Below are 20,610 nucleotides of genomic sequence, written 5' to 3'. Positions count from 1 at the left end.
GTTTTCATAAATACGGTTTTATTAGAATTCAACCATGTCCATTGATTTACATATTGTCTATGGTTCATTCTGCACTACAGTGGCAAAGTTGAATGGCTATGATTGAGATCATATGGTCCACAAAGCCTGAATTATTTTACTTCCTGGCCCTTTACAGAAAAATTTTTCCAACCATGCTATAGACCTACTCAAAACTGTCAAGGTGATGATGGTGAACTTCAAAATAATTAGAATACATAATCCTTTTATCACTCAATATTTATTAACAGAAATAGTGTTGCCTGTCATAGTCTAGGTTAGATTAGCTCCAAGATATAATAGCTTTCTACTGTTCTCTGATTCTTTAAAATATCCAACTAAATGATCCAATTTATCTCATTCATTCATGCATTTAACAAATATTTATAGAACAGAAATTGGTTTTGGTAGTTTGCATAAGATAGAGCTGGAGCCCATTCTGCTAAGTGAAGTAGCACAAGAATGGAAAAACGAGCATCACATGTACTCACCATCAAATTGGTATTAACTGATCAACACTTAAGTGCACATATAGTAGTAACATTCATTGAGTGTTGGGCAGGTAGGAGTGGGGAGGAGGGGATGGGTATATACACACCTAATGGGTGTGATGTGCACTGTCTGGGAGATGGACATGCTTGAATCTCTGACTCAGGTGGGGCAAAGGCACCTGAGTATAACCTAAACATTTGTACCCCCATAATATGCTGAAATAATAAAAGAAAAGAAATAGACAAGGATGCTTGTCCTCTTGGAGCTTACACTCCGGTGAGGAGGCATTATCAAGTGAGGTAAATGACATCGTCATGCATGCTAGATGATGATAGAGGCTACGGAAAAAAGTGAAGGGGGAGATCGTAATTTTAAAGAGGGTGGTCAAGAACATCCTTACTGAGAAAGTGACATTTGGGTAAAGACTTAGAGGAGGTGGCTGAGTCATCCCTAAGTGAGAAAAGCACTTAAGGCAGAGGAAACAGCCATTAAAAAATCTCCAAGAGGCAGCAAAGAGGCCAATGTGAGGCAGAATGAGACAAGTGAGGGAGACAGAGGTAGCAGAGGGCTCAGAGGTTCAACAGGGGCCAGACTGTGCAGGGCTTTAGAGGCCACAACATGGGTTTTTATTCTGAAAAACAAAACACTGGGGCACTATTGGAAGAGTTTGAGAAGACACATGATTAGACTTTCGTTTTAAAACGGTCAGTTTAGCTGCTGTGAGAATAGATTGAAGGAAGGGTGACAGAGGAAAGAAAGACGCTACAGGGAGGCTGTTGCCATCATCAGAAAGAGAGATAAGAAGGGTTTGCATCCGGTGGTCAGTGGTCACAATGCAGTGGTGAGACCTGGTGACATATATTTTGAAAGTGCAGCCAGTTAGATGGACTGGAAATGGGGTATGCGAGAAAGAGGAGAGTCAAGGGTGATTCTATTTTTTTTTTTTCCAAAGCAACTAAAAGATTGGAATTGATATAAACTTAGGGGGGAAAGACTGCAGGAACCTTTTAAGGGCATATCAGGAACGACGATTCAAGTGCTGAGCAGGATACAAGAGCTCAGGAATGAGAGGTGGGCTGCGGAGGTACAGGTGAAGGTAGGTAGTTGATGGAGGGTATTCAAAGCAGGGGTCTTCAGTAAGGGAGCAGAGTAGACACCCACGGACTGAGTCCTGGATCACTGCAACATTATAGGTCAGAAAGATAATGAGGAATCAGTGATGGAGGTGAAATGCAGCAGCCAGAGAGTGGCAGAAATCCCATAACAGTGTGGTGGTTTGGAAGCTAAGTGATGAAAGAGGTATTAATTGTAAGTAATCATGCTGAACTTACTGCTTGATTAAGTAAGATGAGGCCAGAAAACTAAGCTTTGGGTTTAACAATGTAGAATCCAGACAGTAACAGTTTCAGTGAAGTTACATGGACAAAAGATTTACTGGGATGGATTGAGGAGAAAAATGGGTGGAGAAAAATTGAAGATAGCCAGTAATCTTCGAATCCTACTTTTATCTGCTCCTTCTGGGATATTTTCCACCTTAAGCTTGTCCTGCAGCATAACATAATATAATATTCTGCCAGTCTCTTTCACGCATTTCTTGTATGTCTATGCAATCCCAAACATATGGATAATATGTGAAGAATTCCTCAGCCATCTCAATGTTTCTGAATATTCATATGTTGAACTAAAATAAGCAAAATACTTAGATGACTGACTGGATTTTTCACTTGTCTACATAGTATGAAAGTTGAGATGTCTATAAAACAAAAATTATTAGTAAATTAATTATGTATTTAGTCCAATTTATAGTTCCTGTTGGAAGGATATTCATGTGTTAGTTTAAGAAAATCCTTGTATCTTCTTATATTTTCAAATCCTTAAAGTTTGCTTAAAATACCAAAAAAATTCTGTAATATTCAGATTATGCTTTGTGTTTAGGAAACTGAGACACACTTACTTAGCTTAACAATAAACCGAGGCAATCTCACATTGACCAGAATCATTATTACATCTGAGTTGCTTTACACACACACATTTCACTTAGGTCAATCAACTATAAATGTTTGTTCAACAACAAATAAATAAAAGATAAACTGTTTCAATACTCTGGGCGATTTCACCTTCTTTTATAGTCATGCCTAGAGTATAAATGAAACGCAGAATCTTAAGTTCACAATTTGATAGCTAACTCTGTAACATCTTACAAGTGTAAGCCAGTGGTTCCCAAATCTTACCGGGCAGCAGAAACAACTGGAGGGCTTGTTAAAGCACAAAATGCTGATTCCGTGTCCAGATACGGATTTGTGTGAAATGACTCTTGAGTGGGTAACAGGTAAGGAGAGGTGCTGAGCAGCAAAGGGGTAGATAGTGCTGATCACCTGCTGATTGGCTCTCATATCCACCTGCGCCTTTCCCCATTCTGCTCTTTATCTCAGGAAACCTCATTTCCCAGGTTTGTGCCTTCTGACTAACAATTAAGTTCAGGCAATGAGGAAGCAGAGGGAGAGTAAAGGGAAGGAGGAAGCCAGAAGCCAGCATACTCCTTTCACCATCTTTCTGTTTCTTACACGTCTCCCGAAGTGTTGTGTCTTCATGGCTCCAGCTCCCACTGGGCAACCCCTCCAACCGTGGTCCCAGCTCCTGCCACAGTTCCCACCAAGAATCTAGATACATCTGGGTGAGCCCAGCTTTTGTACTCTGATGGCACTACCGCTGACCTATGTCCCTGTAGCACCTGAATTAGTATCAACTTCTTGCTATTGCTAAACTCTGGCTGGCTTCTTCAACCCCTGCTTAATTTGTAAATTCCTAGAATTCTTGTGTTTCTGACTGGGGCCTGATGAATACATAGCCACTAAGAATTTGGTATTATTTTTTGTTTTTGCACAGTCTAGCCTAGGCTAGCATGTTCTGTCTAACTCAGTTGCCCTTCTCCACCTGATCATGTTGGCAGGTTAATCCCTTCTGGCATAGCCTGACCTCCTCCCTAAAGTTTATAGACAGTGAAAAGGATGTAGAGGGACAAGAAGAAATATTTGGAAAAGAGAGTAAGGTGACAAGGGGGCAAGTTTAACAGTGCTTTCTGTCACCCACTGCTGAACCTTAGTTGAGAGAACAAAATGATAGCCTTTGGTGTCACTGATCTGTAATGCCGAGAGGCTCTCCTAACATTCAGAAAGGGTCTCTCTATGTAAATGTGAACTGTTCAGAGGAAATCTGGTATTACCATGTGTAGGAAAATAATCACTTGGAAATTTACTATGCAAACTGGGAGATATTTAACCTCTATCAGAAAGTCTGTTTGCTAATCAGAAATACTTAGATTGTTTGAAGATCTTTTGTGGGATGGGGTGTGTGTGTGTGTGTGTGTGTGTGTGTGTGTGTGTGTGTGTGTGTGTGTGTGTGTGTGTGTGTGTGTGTGTGTGGTGTATGTGACAAATCTATCATGCCCCTTGGTTTATTTGCCTCACTTCATTTCCTCATTTTATAAGTTCAGGTCATTTCTAGAGCTTGTTCAAGTTTGTGAAATCAGGCTTAGGATAGGTGGTAGTTTCTAAAAATAAAGGTCTCTGAAAAGTAGGGACAAGAAATAGCCACCAAGCCACATTCTGAGAAAGTGAAAGCAGCACATTTAGACCTGGGGCAGCAGTAAGCAACGCTGTGAGTGTCGACAGGCAAGGATTCCAATATCAGGTAAACAGTGGTAAGTGGACGGTTTCAGAGACACCCTTTTAGTTTCTGGAGCGCTGCCTGTCCATGCGGCACACAGAGCTCGTGCTCTCTGTACTGATTCCACTGCGTATTTTCTGGTCTGTGACAGAGCTCATAGAATAATCACTAGCTGAAGGAAATATCCAATTAAGTAGCTTTAATTTTTATTGTTAAACAGAGAAAATGTGCAGCTTTTCTCTCTGATGTATGCACCAACTATATACCAATTTATATTCTCTTCCTCGATGACTTTATCCTTTTGTACTAAAACATACCTATTAACATGCGATAGTGACCGCTTCTCCACACTCCATGGCATTGAACAGTGTGGAGCGTCCAACAGGGCACTGTGCTAAAGAAGTTTGCCAAGACCTAGTTCTGATTTCTTCCAGAGCACAATGTGTGATAACTGTTGTAGCTGATTTTCTCTTTCTCAGCAATACTCTCATGTGTATCAATCTGTTTATCATACATGGAATATAATTCTGTAGGATACCTTGGTAGCTTCTGTTCTTTTCATTCCTTTTGAAAGCAATATCCAATAATTTCATTCAGGAAAGCATTATCACATACTTGTTTTGGGAAAATCATGATTTACTAGAGAGTTCTGTCCTATGTTTGAAAAATTTGCTGCACTTTCAATGGTTGGCAATATTTTAAAAAGATAAAGTATTAGATACTAGGGGTAAGTTGACCCTCTCTGATCTAACAAAATCCAATTTTAGATATTCCACATTGTATTTATAGTTAAACTCTTCTTTTTCACCTGTCTGGGAAATTCTGTCATTCTCAGGTTTACTTGTCCTGGTGGAGTCCTTTTACTTTTTATAAATTTCACATTATTTTGAGTTTCAGTGTTTATTATAATTTTCATTATTTTATACTGAATTGAACCAGCCTTGCTCCATTAATTTACTTTTAAATGAGACTTAAGATAAATTGAAACACTAAAAATGGGAAATGCTAACTGAAAATATAAGTTCACGGACACAGAATACTTTAGTTTAAATAAATTGCACCCGGTTAGCTAAATGTTAGTTTGGTACAACTAAATACCAGCGTTCTTGACACACATGCACAGCCTTTATGCATTATATTTAAGAATTATATTTTAATAATTATGCTAAAATAATTTAACAGGCTATCAGGGAAAATCATGATTGATCTGATTTTTAAAGTAAAAAGGATGTGAATGAAATCTTTTTTTGGAGCTTTTTCCTCTGGAGTCCTCTGAGATGTGCGAGACAGTGTTGGACCAGCAGGGGTCTGAAGGCCAACCCCAAACTACCCTTGGACACTTTGAAAACCTTTAATCAACCTTAAAGAGTTATGCGTGACATTTTGCCAGAATTCTCCAGGTGTTAAAGGGACCTCAACCAGGCATGGTGGGCTTTGGTTTTTTTTTTGTTTGTTTGTTTTTTTCCTACAAGGCAGAATACTATTCTTCCCTCTGTCAAATAAGGTTCAATCTCTGAATCATATGGGAGGCCTGGTCCTCTGCTCTTTCTTGGGGCTCCTTATTGGCTTTCTAGCTCATTCCAGGAGGCTGATCATTGTTACCTTCTCTGGAACCTTTCAGCAGGCTCAAGAGTAGGTCCTACATGCACAGCGGCCACCTGAAATCTCCAGCAGTCTTTAACAAGGCATTGACCTCCCACCTAGGAAAAGTAAAGAGAATCAGGGAAGAACTCTCTCACTTGATTCAGTTGCCTTTGGCCTATTTTTTCTTTTCTTTTTCATTTCTCTCTTTGTATTCACTGTTAAGTTTCCTAAGGGAGTGGCTTTCATTTTGTCTCTCTAATTATATAACACATATTCTGTCCTCAAATGCCTGTAATATGATTTCATTCCATGCTTTTAATTAAAATGACTCCATCAAATGTCATCAATTATTTATAACCACCAAATCAAACAGCTTCTCTTTAATCTTCATTCTTCTTTCTTCATCAGCACATTTGATATTCTTGCTCACCTCCCCCTGGACAGGATTCTTCTCATTTACCTTGTTTGCCTCAATCTTGAATAATTTCTCCTTATTTTTTGTGGGTTCCTTAGTCATCCTTTCCTTATATTTATGGACATTCTTCACCTATAATGTATATTTTCCGTGTGGACTACATAGAAAACTATTCAAATAGTTCCTTTTAAATTGATGGTCCATAAAATATTAGATTCTTATCCTATTTTCGCAAATGGGAAGAATGCATAAGATGTCTTATTTTTCCTAGTGCCGAAATAAAATCTGTGACAATGCATAACCACACAACGAACATCACAAATGATCAAGTAAGAAAGTAAAACTTTTTGAACAACATCAACAAGAACACTAAATTATTCAGAAAAACGATCAACACTCCAAAATAGCAACTATTATTCTGGAAAGATATTTAGAGTTAATGTAGATTATTCTATGATTACATTGAGCCATTAAATTGTAAGCTACTAGGGGTATAGTCCATATCTTACTCATCTTTCTTTATCCATTGTGATTAGCACAGAATTTTACACATAGTATGTTCTCCACCAATGTCTGATAAATTGAATGTGAGGCTTCCAGTAAAAAGTGCACACACACACATATACGAACAGACAACATTCTGCTTATCTTCATTACAAACCTAACATTTTTTTTCTAAAAAGTATTTTGCATGCGCTTTTTATTGCTGTACTTGATGAAATACTATACATAACACAGGGATGTCAAATATTGTAGAAAGAGTTTTGAACAGTAAAAGAAGCCCCACTTGCTTTTCCTTCTTAGCACACAGTGCTAGACAACCCACCTTTATAGCGCTAACAAAGGACTCAGTAAGTGATACTACTCCAATAGACCAGTACGGCAATATCCTTCTCCTTTGTTTTGAATAAAATATAAAAGATATGGGCATTATTATTAAATAAAGGACAGAGAGTTTACATGTAATACATTGACGGTTGGTCCCTCCTCCCTTAGTGGGGAGAGAAAAACATTTGCTCACTCTTTCTACCAAAGTCAGGAGCCCCAAATCACGTACGAAATGTGATGGCAACTTTAAAACACAGAGCAGTTTGTACCAGTGATTTACAGATGTGCTATTTCATTTTGTTTTATTTCTAACACAAAATTTAAGTGTCTTAATGCTTCAGGTGGACATGAAAGGAGACTTGAAAACATCTGAGGTTGTCAAACCCAATGGGAAAATCAGAGCAGGAAGAAAGAAAAGCACTAATGACTTTCACACTGCCAAATTATAAGTAACTTGTTAAAAAAAAAACCACCAACATCCAAGTTATAATGAGCTCCTTTTCATTAATTACCAAGAAAATAGTTTTGCTTATATTATTAACTTTTCAGGTAATTAAAAAATTTAAAATTCAAAGTATGCTGACAGCTAAAGAATCTCCATATACTTAATTTCTTTTTGGCAAAAAATAATATTTGGTGTGCATTAAAATAATATAAAACTTAATTTAAAAACTGCAGGTAACATTTTCTAATTATCCATACATGCACACATCTGCCATTATAGTGTTTTGATACAACATTCACTAGGTTATGAAAAGACCTAAATACTCTGCCACCTAAGATATGTCAAACTAAGTATCATAGTATAAACCAGAGAGCAAATTACCCATGATTAGATAACAAGTAGTAACAAGTAGACCTTGATTATAACTTTTGATTTAAAATATTAAAGTATTTCCTATTTTATAAAAACCTAGTTTCTTATCATTATGAATACCTAAATATTTCAACATATTTATACTATTTATAGAACTCCACATACATTCCTAATTCTCAGATTTTCGACCGCTCAAATGTCATGTGCTTAATATTGTTGCGAAAAGGAAAGCAGAACTGAACAATGGCAAAAAAAAATATTTTGAAAGTGTAAAACACATTTCTCTAGGCCTTAATTTTTTTGCATAAAATATTGCAATAAGTATATTTTAAAAAATTGGTTCCTTCATTTATATTACTTAATATTACTTTGTATAACTTTTATTCTACTTGATTTTCTCCTTATATATATATGATTTGTCTGATGTATCTTGTAAATGGAGACTTAAATCTTTATTAAAGTCTTTTATATGGTTAAGAATTATACATTTTTATTGACTTAATTGAAATTTCTAATTATAAGTTTCATATTTTTAATATTTGACATTTTCCAATGGCACTGAAATTAACATCTGAGAATGAACAGCAGGACACATTCAAGAGTGCAATCAAGATAACGAGGCAGGTGTTGGCCATGCCACCTTAGCAATCAGTTTTTTGGTTCAGATAATCTCAAAATCACTCTCACATCCCCACCCTGTGCTCCTTTACTCCATTGGTCTCTATGTCTGACCCCTTGTGAAGATTTATAATCAAGAAATTATTGTTGTTTTCTGTGACTTGCATACTTACAATCAGGAGGCATCTTTTCCATAAATATCTTGTAATACTCTTTTAGAAGTTCAAAATTTTCTTGATTAATACTTTCTTGCAAAGAGACATCTCCAAACCTAAAAATAGAAAAAAGGAAACTGTTATGGGTTATAAAATAACACCAGAAAGTAACACTTTTTACCTTTCTGTTTTAAATAGATGGCAATAGTTTTCTAAGGAAGGAGTGTCTTTCATTTTTTAAGCTACCTTACACAATGGTGATTTCAAACCTATTCCAGTTTTCACTGGCCTTGATTCCACCATTCACATATGACACACCAAAATATCCTCACAATCATCAAACATGAACTTAAGTGAAATACCATACGTAAAACACCAGTCCCTGTGCTTGTACAAAATTGATGACTCAGTTAATGTTAGTTTCCCCACCCTATGCTGCACTTCCTCTGCAGGGATGCATCTTTGCATATATAACAGACCCTTCTGCTCTCTCTCTTTTTTTCAATCTGACCAATCTTCCACTGTACCCATGACAGCTTGGAGAGACAGGGGTCCAGAAGATGAGGACTCATAAATCTATCTAAGTTCTATATGCAGAAACGTGGGATTTCTCAGCATGCCCTAAAAAAGAAAAAAGAAAAACTGAAGTACAATCTTATACTTGAAGCTTACCTCTCAGCTAGAGTTTGCTGTTCATTGATGCCAACATTAAAAAGTACTGGATACACATAAAGCAACTGTCCTTCTTTAATCTGCAGAGGTAGCGACTCAAACATTCTAGCTGGAAGCTTGACCTCTACCACATAATGTTCACTGAAGAAAGCAGAGGAAAAAGGGAAGAAGCATTACTTATTGCATTTGTTTTATGTTACTTTGGATTCATTGGAAAGAAACAATAATAGAGTTAGAATATATAACACTGATTTAGATTTTGGGCTTTCATATGCTTATTTTCCTCATTCGTTCATTCCCCATTCACTCATTTTTTTAAGTTACTTGGCATAAAATATGATAAGAATTTGTTTATATAAATGATTTCTCTACCTTACTCTGAGGTGCTTTATGAAAGGATGAATGCTTAGGTTATTTTTGTGTAGCCAGGGATATGTACATAGTCTCCATATTTTTTCTTGTTTTAATTATTTTTAAAATTCAATCAGTCCCAAGAATAAGAAAAGTAATTTAATGATGGATGTTTCAATATAGTGAAGCCTAATAAACCAAATCATTCAGAACATTTTTTAACATGGTCTGATTGTCATCATTATTGGTGAATCTCCCTGTTTATGATAGGCCGATAGAAATGTAATAGTTTAATAATTTAAGGTGTTAATTTTGGGGGGGTCATGGTCATTTTGAAACATTAGTATATCACAGGAGCATTTTTCATTGAAAATTTCTATTAAAAAATTACTCCTAATGTTTACTGTTGAAAATTTAAATGAGGATTCATAAAATATGGTCAATGAGACTAGCCGTTTATATATTTTGAAATTTGACATCTTCTGATGCAGTGTGAATTGAGTATAGTAAAGAGTTTTTCCCAGAAGTTAGGAAAATCCATGTGTTTCCAGGACTATATAAAGCGGTGGGATTGTAATACACGTACTGGGAAAAGAAGTATAGTATAACGTCTCCTAATACAGCATCATTGATAAGCACTATGATAAACTGGATAAAAATCCTTTTCTACGTATATGATTTGCAAATGCTTTCTTCTAATCTGTGGTTGTCCTTTCATTTGCTTAATGCTATCTTTTGGTGCTTATAAGTTTATAATTTTGATGAAGTCTTATTTTCTATTTTGGTTATTCTGGGTATTTGGGTATTATTGCATTTACATATAAATTTTAAGTTTAGCTTGCCTATTTCTGCAAAAAAAAAAAAAAGACTACTGAGATTTTGATAGTGATTGCATTGATTCTGTAGATCAATTTATGGAAAATTCTTACCTAAATAATACTGAGTCTTCTAATCCATGGACACAGACTGTCTCTCTATTTATTGTATCTTCTCAAGTTCTCTCAGCAATATTTTGTGTACAGAATTCTTAGACTAACTTTGTTAAATTTATTCCTAACTATTTATTCTTTCTGATGCTATTTTGAATGGACTTGCTATCTATTATAAGTTACCACTATTTCTGACAACTTTCAGCAGCGTGTTTTCCTACTCTCCAATCCAGGTCATGCCAGCCCCCCTCCATTCGTGAAGCTTCTGGTGTTCCTGGCTGGTCTTGTACTAATACCTGCATGCAACATTCTCAGGTCACAATATTTAGTTTTATGAGAATATAGTTTTTCTTTGTGTGTAAGAAACAGTTATTATACCACTCATTGAACCACGTGGCACTGGGCATCCTTCACATAAAATTTAAAATAATTGTTTACTATAGACAGGAAAATAAGTTTACTTTGAACATTTGTACTTACTGTCTTCTCTCTCTAGCATGAAAAGTACTCTCTCTTTGTATATTCATGTGCTTTCACTGTGACCTGAGAATGTTTCAATTTATAAATATCCTCATATAGCATGTAAAAGTGTTAACACCAGAATGGTTGAAATTTGGAAAACTTCTGGTTGAAAAAAACTTACTATAGGGTATAATTCTTCTATTGGAGGTCTATTCTACACACCATCATTTTTCTTAATGATTTCTGGTATTTTGCTTATCATACACTGACCTTCAAAGCTATTTATTTAAAACTCTTCTCGGAACTCTCAGTCTAAGAGTGAATTGTCAAAAATAATTAAGAAAAATGGAGGTATATTCCCCTGATATAGAAATATATCTTTTCTAAAATGTTGCTGCTTTTAACTGAATTTAATTTAAAGTCATCTCAAGAATTATGACGCTATTAACTGAACGATTCCCGCAAAAGTAAAAACATCCAGAGCTTTAGACTAGATAGTAATAAAGAGAAAAATATTCTTCTCATGCAGGTATTATTTTGAATTTCTCATAGTTCATGGGAGACCATTGCTATACTCACCTCACTACAATTTACAAACATTCATAAGAATTCGAGCAGTTTTTCAAGGTATTTCCCTACCATATAACCTATGCTTATTTCCTACCAAAAACAAAAAGAACAAAAGAAAAATTCCGAAACCAAGTCTGAATTCTCCTTGGTTCCTTTGACAGAAGTTAATACAACATGTCTAACAAAGCTTGGTCTTTGGACAATGGACACCACTTACCGTCTTCCAGTTATAACAGGCAAGACATCGTTGGATTTGGCTTCAATTATTTTAAATGCTACTTTCTTCAAATCAGAAATGCCAACAGCCATGTCCTCTAGCATTCCAATTTCATCACCTAAACAATGGAAAAAGCGCCCAGTTACAAACATACTATTTGAGGAAAATGTCACTAGCTATACTATATACTTCTCTGCTGGAATTTGTTCTAGCATTTGAGTGAATGAGTTTCTGAATGAAGTGAATCCATTCTAAATGCTTTTCCTAGGAGGCCGAAGGTTTTCATCAGTGAAATAAGAACCATTTCAATGGACTTCAGAAGTCAATGTACCCTCTGAGGGAAGGAAGAATGTACACATTTGCTGAGAGGCTGGAGAGAGGTTTTAACCCCTTTATGAAACAAAGCATTGGGCAGATTTCTTTCCATTGGCAGGACTGGTATTTATTTCTAGAAATAATAGAGATGGCTGAATTGATGATCACTGATCCAGGTTCATGTTAGTTCTGTGTCTGCATATACTGACAACTAAAGCCGGAGAAGGAGATAATTAAGATTTTAGAGCAGCACTTTCCAATAGAAATATAATGTGAGCCATATATGGAATTTCAAATTTCTTGGTAGTCTTATTTTTAAAAGCATAAACTAAAAAAGGTGAAATTAATTTTAATAGTGTCTTTTATTTAACCCAATGTATCCAAATGCCATTTCAACTGCAAATCAATATAAAAATATTATTTATTAATATAAGTTTTTACTAGTCTTTGAAATCTGGTGCAAATGTCTAGCACATATTGATTTGGACTAGACACATTTCAAGTACTCAATAGTCCCAAGAGCCTACTGTATTGAACAGTGCAGTTCTAGATATTACAGGGCTGAGACTTTAAAATCTAGTCACTGAAAATATGTTGGCAAAGAGCCTTTTATATTAAAAAAAAAGCCAGATGGCTGCTCAGGAGTCCACTCTGAAATAATCCATAATTCCATTTTCAAAACATAATGGGAGGCAAAAAGAAGTTACAAGGTGAATGAATGCAAAAAAGTCAAAGTTACATTAGTTTTGTAATACTTGATGAAACAAAGGTTTACTTCTCATTTTTATGTTTACCTGAAAAATGTACGGGTTAAGTATCCTACAAATAGGAACGTGATTTTAACACGTGCTAAAGCAATACTCACTGTATGTACTTAGCAGTCCTTCATACTGCACTATTAGCCCCACAGTGTGAAGCTGCTGTAGGAAGCCGGGGTCATGCAAACTTGTCTGTAATTTGATGATAAAACCACAAACCAATCCAGCAAGCTTAAGAAAAAGGATTGAAGAAATTTACTGTGGTCAGTAAACTTATTAGTTTAATTTAAAAATATTTTAAGACTTTTGAGACATCACAGATTATATTCTCAAGCATATGTAACAAAACTACTACTATTTATATATACATATTAAAACAAGTTGACAGTATTTGATCTAGCATCTCTGTGTATAAAAGCCCTGGCAATATTGCAAAAGGGGAAAGAATGTGGATTTTAGAGTCGGGTTGATTGTCTTCAAGTCTTGTGTCTACCATTTCTAACAATGAAACCATAAAAAGTTATTTAGCACTTCCAAGTCTTATTATCACTATTTTTTTGCACATGTACAATAGAGATAATAGTACTCATTTCATGGGTTCATTAAGAGGACACAATGAAGAAACACATATGTATAAGGCAGAGATGATGCCTGACACCTGGTTAGCTCCATTTGCCACTGGACCATCCATGAAGTAGTACAAGAAAGGAACAGTTTGGTTAAAACATTCCCTATGCCTGGAATGTTTACAAAGAGAGGGCTTCTGTCTCTTTCCCTCCATGTGCTCTGCCTATAAAACTCAACCATAGGGGAGAGGATCGGGTAGGGAGAAGGAAGGCACTGGCACAGCCACTGTGATGAAGGCTGGCCGTCTTGGCATTATAAGTAGTGTTAGGTGTAGGCAAAGGCCATTCAAGCCTTAAGTCCCTGAAAACTTATATTATAAACAAAATAAGAGAGCACTGTGAAACCTTGTCCCAGGATTCATGGGTGAACTGATAAATAAGGGGTTGCAAACAGATCCCCTTTGCCAAGTCCTAGCTCATCACCTGCAGGGCAAGGCAGCAGCCCCTTCCCTTAGGCTGCATATAGACAGCAGGGCATAATACAGGGATGGGCAACTCTTTTCTTCACAGACTCCATGGACTGTGAAACAGAATGTACATTCGGGAGACTTGGCCATCCCTTTTCAAAAACAAGTACTTAAGGTCTCATAAACAGTTTCCATGTGATATTTAGTTCCTATTTATTATGAATAAGAAAAATAGGGTACCAAAACTTTAAGAAAAGGATCTTTTTAAAAATAAAACTGCCTAAATAAGCTCTCTATTCTCATCAAGGGTAGAATGTTAACAATTCAGCACTGTTCTGTACTAACAACGACAACAGGTACCTACTGCTTGACTGAAGACGATATCTCTTCTTAGCGTCAGCATCAAACACTGGGGCAGGCTGTATGCAAGTTCCTGCAGGAGCACAAATGTCAGGGACTGCTTGGCTCTGTTCACCACTTCTCCCATGCAGTCCTTCAGAGTAAGGATGAGGGGGTATAACTGTTCATACCAGTCCTCTGGGGGAAGAGGGTGTGAGAACAGTGGGATAGATGAAGTCTTGGAATACAGAACCAGTTTATTTATTCTTGCAGTGAAGTTATGCATACACTTAAGGATTCACAAAAATTAGATTTGAAGCTGCCCATTGGATCTCCCCACATGGATGCATTTAACATATTTATAGTAGATCGCCTGTCCTCTCTGCTCATCTCTAATCTGTGGACAGCCTGTATCTTAGTGGCTGGTGCCACCAAACTCTTCTCATACTAGAAACGGAAGTTTGACTGGGCTTTTCCTTCTATAGCTTTCACATTAATTTGGTCATTAAAATAGCTCTACTATTGTAATAATCCATTAAACATTGATCTTCCCCTTTGCCCATTCCCATCACTATTTATTGCTGTCCCCTGGATCATCTCTTAGCCCACTCCTTTCCTCCAGGTATACTCTGCTGAAATACCTTCTCAATAGTATGGCTAAAAGGAGCTTACTAATCAGTTTGACTCCAGTTGCATCACTCACTTCTCAATTCCTTCTGTGTTTTTATAAAACCACTAAAGTCCAAACTCATGAAAGATTCTCAATTATCTAACCTCTACCTATTTGTCCAATCTCATTTTTTCAGAACTTCATTTGCAGTCTTGAGTCTCAGTAAATTGAACAACATGTATTTTCCCAAACTCATCCTGCCCTCTCATCTCAGTCTTTGCAAATCCTATCTCCTCTCCTAGAACAGTCTTTTTTCTCTATTTATCTTACTGATAAACATTTTATCTTCTCTGCAAATTCAAATCAGGATTTCTCTTCCTTGGGAAGTCTTCACTGATTTCTCCCTTACTTCCCTTCCCTGTTCCCTGAAGTTTGGGTTGAGGTGACTTCCTTTTGTGCCCATAGCTTTTTGTCCTTACTGCAATAGGCCTATTCATACACTGTTTTCCTCTGCAAGAAAGGGAGCTCACTGAGGGCAAGGAATTTAATTTTTAATCACTGAATCCCCAGAACCTAGCATAGTGCCCAGCACCGAGTGGATAAACTTTAATTGAATTAGCAAAGTTATGGTAAATACAACAAAAATTTTTAAAGATGTAGACAAGTATAAGAAAGTCAAATTTTTGACATTATCTGGGATTCAAATAACTTTTCTCCAAATGGAGATGCAAAATTAAAACCATCTGTGCTAGTTATATGTCTAGATTTCTAACATAAATCAATTATAGAATTATGACATTGGTATGATATAGACACAATTCATATTCTATTTCAGTTTATTTGGAGATAAAAATCCTGGCAAATGTCAAGTATAAATTCTGGACTGTGTAAAATCCCATTAATATATAAATAAATTAACATAGGATGGCAAATATGATTTAATATGAATGAGTGCACATTGCAAAATTAATTATGAAGCAGGATCTGAAATGATATAATCTTCTCAGCATGAAAGTGTAGGCATCATTGTGAGTGATGTGAGTGGTCAGTAACCAGTTAAGACCTTGAAGGAGTAATAGGGAACAATAAAAAGAATCCTAATCACTATTGTACCATGCATACTGTCACTTATTTATTTTATGTTGTGGTGTAATAGACTAGATGAAATAAACCTAAATGGTTGAAAGGATAATTAATGACCCCAATGTAATAAAAAGACACTCTTATTAATATACTATGTAAATGCCTATGTAATGCTATACTGTAAAGTACACTAGTAACACCAGGAATTATTATTTTGAAACTATTGTGGACTTAAGTGCTATTATAGGAATAAAAAACATTAGAGAAAGGAGAATTCAATGAAGGCCTATTAATCTATAATAATTTAGTAAAGAATATACTTATAAGTAGCTACGATAAAATGTGCACGATGGCTCTATGTAAACAAGCATTGGTTAACTGTTAGTTCTTATGTCCTTGATATATGTAGAAGGGTAAACAGAGGTACTTTGGACTCACTTTCACAATAAAAAATACAGACATAGGTACCAAGAATGAATATCCTATATTCCTATATTTTTTCATATTTGCATATTTTTATCTCCCGTTCTCTCTCTCTTATTGAATTGTTGTTCTAAATATGAATGAGTCTACTAATGCACACACACACACAGAAAAACACCAGGAAAAAAAATTCAGTAAATTGACCCAGACGTAGATCTTGAAAGATAACAGACTGAAACCTGACTGTGTTTTGTGCTTAGCTCTGTGAAGTTTCTGCTAAAGAATTCCCTAACATAAAATAAAGCTTGTGTGCAGTAGGTGGCGCTGCTTCATCAGGCTGAGTAGAATCAACACTGTCATTGATGTGCACGAAAGCAACTGATTTTTACTTTTTTACACATTTGCATAGTTCCCAAAGAGCATCCTGCATCAAGTGGTCAATAACTTCGTCATGAATGTGATATGCTCTGTTCAGTTAGAAAATAAAAAATTAACTTAGGTCTCCTCCGCATTCTTTTCTTGAAAGATTTTAAGTGACAATTCAAATGAAATACTAGGTTTTCCTTGAAGGTCTTTAAAAGAGGACACTTTGCAGATTTTGCTTACTGGCATAAGAATAATTTCATTATTCACTTCTGAATCTATCCTCATGCTCATCTAACCAGTTGATTCTTAACTTAATCATAAATTACAATTAGATAACCAAAAATAAAACCGAAAGAGTCTGATGTCCATTCCTACAAGAATAGAAATGGAAACTTGGAAAAAAAGGAATATTCTGACATTCTAAATCTAGTAAAGCTGTTAGATACTTCTGATATAACAATATTCCAGTGTCTCCATTTAGTATAATTATATGTGCTTTTTATGGCTGAAATTTAAGGAAAATGACAATATAGGTAAGCATTAATTATGAATGAGAAAATTACAAATTTGTGAGCAAGGTGAAATGTCTTAAAGGTAGTAGTGAGCCTTCTATGAAGAAACATAAGCATGAAAGCTAAAAATAAATGTATTTTTCTAGAAAAGAAACAATTAATTTAAATTCAGCAGATAAAGAAAAATTGCAATGGCAAATGCAAATTGCAATGACTACAGGTTTTCTTCTCTGTTATTATTCAGTCAGCGTAAATCTCGGGTTCTGAGATAAACACAGTGGGCTATGACAGGCCACAGCAAGGCTGAAGTCGGTTCATAAATGGCCTTTTTGCTCCAATGAACATCCCAAATCATTCTTACAAAAGTACAGCAAATGCTTTAGTTTTCTCTTTAAAAAATGTTTCTGAGCAAAGCAAAAAAGATCTACCTCCTGATAGCCTGGGGACTGTTGTTACTTGCCCCTTACCTTAGTGTCTCTCCATACTTCTCGATTAGCATGGGGTTTATTTTGTCCTCCTGATAAAGTTAGTAATTTACTGATAAGGATGAAAAGAGTGCGGTGTGCATTCTGCATTATCTAGTCAAAGTAAGAAATCCTGAAATGCACCCATTCACTTTTCTGAGTTTAGTGTCTTCAATTGTCAACTGAAGTATATATATATATATGAGCGCGCATATAGGTGCAAACACACACACACACACACACACACACACACACACACACACACACACACAGACGCACGTATTTGCAATATACCCAGGAAGCTGGAGCACTAAGGGTGTGCCAGGATACAACCCCAACACCTCTCACAGAAGCTAACTGGCCTAGCAGGCACATAAGTGTGATTTTGTCCCCTGGGCTTCTCTCAGTGACAGAGGAAAATATGAAGAGAATGTTTTAGTGTCTCTATAAAAAACTTGCTGAGACTCCTTAACCCTCAGACCAACAAGCAGAGTCTTTCTTCAGGAAAACATAAAATGCATGTGGCTTAGCCTAGCTTTTCCTGAGCTTTGTGAAGTGTGCTGGAAGCCATCCAAGCAGAGCCTGTGTTTTTCAGCCCCTTTCTTGCGTCTCCAAAATATTCAAGTGAAGCTCACTGAAGGATTCAGAGAACAACTGCTGGGCGCCCCCTTCACCTCGTCCACACGCCATCTATTTCCTGTACAGGATGTTCACGTCCTTCTGAGCTCAATGGCTCTTATGTTACTCAGGAGAAAAATAAAAGAGCCAAATATCAACCAACTGTAGCAGCGCGTAATGCTTGCTTTCCAATTTCTGAGCCATTTTCTTCTCAGGTGTTTGGTCTTCTTTGCTCATTTAAAATAATTAACTTCACAAAAGTTAATTGTAGCCATTGTTATTTTTGTTATCACAACGTTTCAGACATAGAAAAAAGAAAAGCTAAAAGATTGCACATCCATTAAACTATATGCAAAGATAAGAGAAGAAAGATTTACCCAAGGTAAGAAGATGATCAACCATGAAGCCAAGCAATTAGAATGGCCTTTAAGGAAGGCAAGAAAATTCCCAAGGTTGGGAAGTGAACACAATCCAAACCCACAGCCAGAAGGGCTTCTATGCTATGCCTAAACTGTGGGTAGCACAGAAATGGCAATGGGTTCATGGCTGGGGCATTGTTAGTGAGGGATATTGATATTCTGCTCAGAGAATTCTTGTTGGCCCTGAAGGGCCTATGCCCTACACCAACCCAGATATGGCTATCTATGTGCCCCTTCTGAGTGAAGTCCTTGTTTTTCAGGTACAATTTTACAGTGTGAACATCACAACGTCAGGGTCAATTAATAATGGGGCTTTCTCTGCAGATACTTTGTCAGGAAACTCCTTTGTATGAGTATAATACATGTGGACAACTTTGGTCATAGACCCTAGATACCTGTGCATAGGAGGCCCCTAAATACCTGGACACATCCCAGGGATATGCGGCAAAGAAACTAGACTAATTCCAGACAACAGATGAGTAATCAGGGAAAGAAGAGCACCTGCTGAGGCTCGGCTGCCCCAAGGTTTTCCCTGTCCACTCACAATGTCCTTGCCCAAGCCTTTCAGACCCTTTCCATGTTGTCAGGATCCACTGCCTATTTCTGGCCCAGGAACTGAAAAGTCAACTGGAATTTATCTTATTTTAACAAATGCTAACTTGTCTTCTTTGTATCACCACCCTCCTCCTTTTTCACTGACATCATGAGAAGGATACTCATTGGCTGGACAAATAAGATGTCTTCTATATGAGGTCCTATGGGGGATGCTAATATTTAAAGCTCATGGCCCCTACTCTCAAAGAGCTTAAAATATAGAAGGGGGCCGGGCGCAGTGGCTCACGCCTGTAATCCTAGCCCTCTGGGAGGCCGAAGCGGGTGGATCGCTCGAGGTCAGGAGTTCGAGACTAGCCTGAGTGAGACCCCGTCTCTACTAAAAATAGAAATAAAAATTACCTGGACAACTAAAAATATATATAGAAAAAAGTAGCCGGGCATGGTGGCGCATGCCTGTAGTCCCAGCTACTCGGGAGGCTGAGGCAGTAGGATTGTTTAAGCCCAGGAGTTTGAGGTTGCTGTGAGCTAGGCTGATGCCACGGCACTCACTCTAGCCCGGGCAACAAAGAGACTCTGTCTCAAAAAAAAAAAAAAAAAAAAAAATATATATATATATATATATAGAAGGGAAGGTAGGAGATGTAAAGGAATACCTACAGTATAAGGTGGTATGGTAAGTGCTGTAACAGTTGGGACAGTGACAAGACAAGTTTAGAAGAATAAGAGTTTAGAGACAAAAGAGTTCATGTCTGGTAAGAAGACTGTATTCACTCATGGTTGTGGCATTTGCTGAACGCTTGAAAAAAGTCCTATGTGAAGAAAGTTCAGGGAAGGTTGCATGGCCACAGGTAGTGAACACCCACAAAGCAAGGTTTGTAGAAATAGAGTCTGGGAGGGGTGTTTGGTTTGGTAATGCCAATTCCCATAAAGAGGTGCCATAAACTGAGCAAGGGAGCAATAAGGAGGAGTGCTGGAGGGAGGAGGCAAATGGCTGAGAAGACTGAATGACTCAGGGTAGGCAGGAATAAAGTGGAAGTGAATGTTGAGCCTGAAGCTGTGGGATAAAACCAATAAAAAACTAGTTGTGGGCAGTCACCATTGCAGGGATAAGGGATGGAGGTAGGTAGGGGTGGGGAGAAAAACAGGATGGTGCAGAGTATCCAAAAGCTAAGAAGCAAGGCCAAATCTAGAAACAGTGGGTATCAGGCAGGGAAAATGAAGCAAGGTTTGTGGTAACCCTGGGCGGGAGGTAGCACATGAATGCTGTCCCTTCCTTTGTCTCTATAACAGAATGGCCTGAAAGGTCCTCGGGTATTCACAC

The 20,610-nt window shown here is 36.9% G+C and overlaps 1 protein-coding gene across 3 annotated transcripts in view; it reads right to left on the bottom strand.

The window, feature by feature from the left end:
* Positions 1 to 20,610, bottom strand: part of INPP4B (inositol polyphosphate-4-phosphatase type II B) — a 325,665-nt gene that overhangs the window by 54,239 nt on the left and 250,816 nt on the right. For all 3 annotated transcript variants that reach the window (XM_045552212.1, XM_045552213.1, XM_045552211.1), the window contains 5 exons: positions 14,265 to 14,437; positions 12,975 to 13,098; positions 11,795 to 11,912; positions 9,266 to 9,406; positions 8,612 to 8,709 (listed from right to left, as the gene is read on the bottom strand). In XM_045552212.1, coding sequence (XP_045408168.1) covers positions 8,612 to 8,709; positions 9,266 to 9,406; positions 11,795 to 11,912; positions 12,975 to 13,098; positions 14,265 to 14,437 — 654 coding nt within the window. The remainder of the gene's footprint in view (positions 1 to 8,611; positions 8,710 to 9,265; positions 9,407 to 11,794; positions 11,913 to 12,974; positions 13,099 to 14,264; positions 14,438 to 20,610) is intronic.

The sequence above is a fragment of the Lemur catta genome, chromosome 5 (assembly GCF_020740605.2).
Source record: "Lemur catta isolate mLemCat1 chromosome 5, mLemCat1.pri, whole genome shotgun sequence".
In the NCBI taxonomy this organism is placed as follows: domain Eukaryota; kingdom Metazoa; phylum Chordata; class Mammalia; order Primates; family Lemuridae; genus Lemur; species Lemur catta.
The sequence above is the reverse complement of the archived record's forward strand: the minus strand, read 5'-3'. Positions and strand labels throughout refer to the sequence as shown.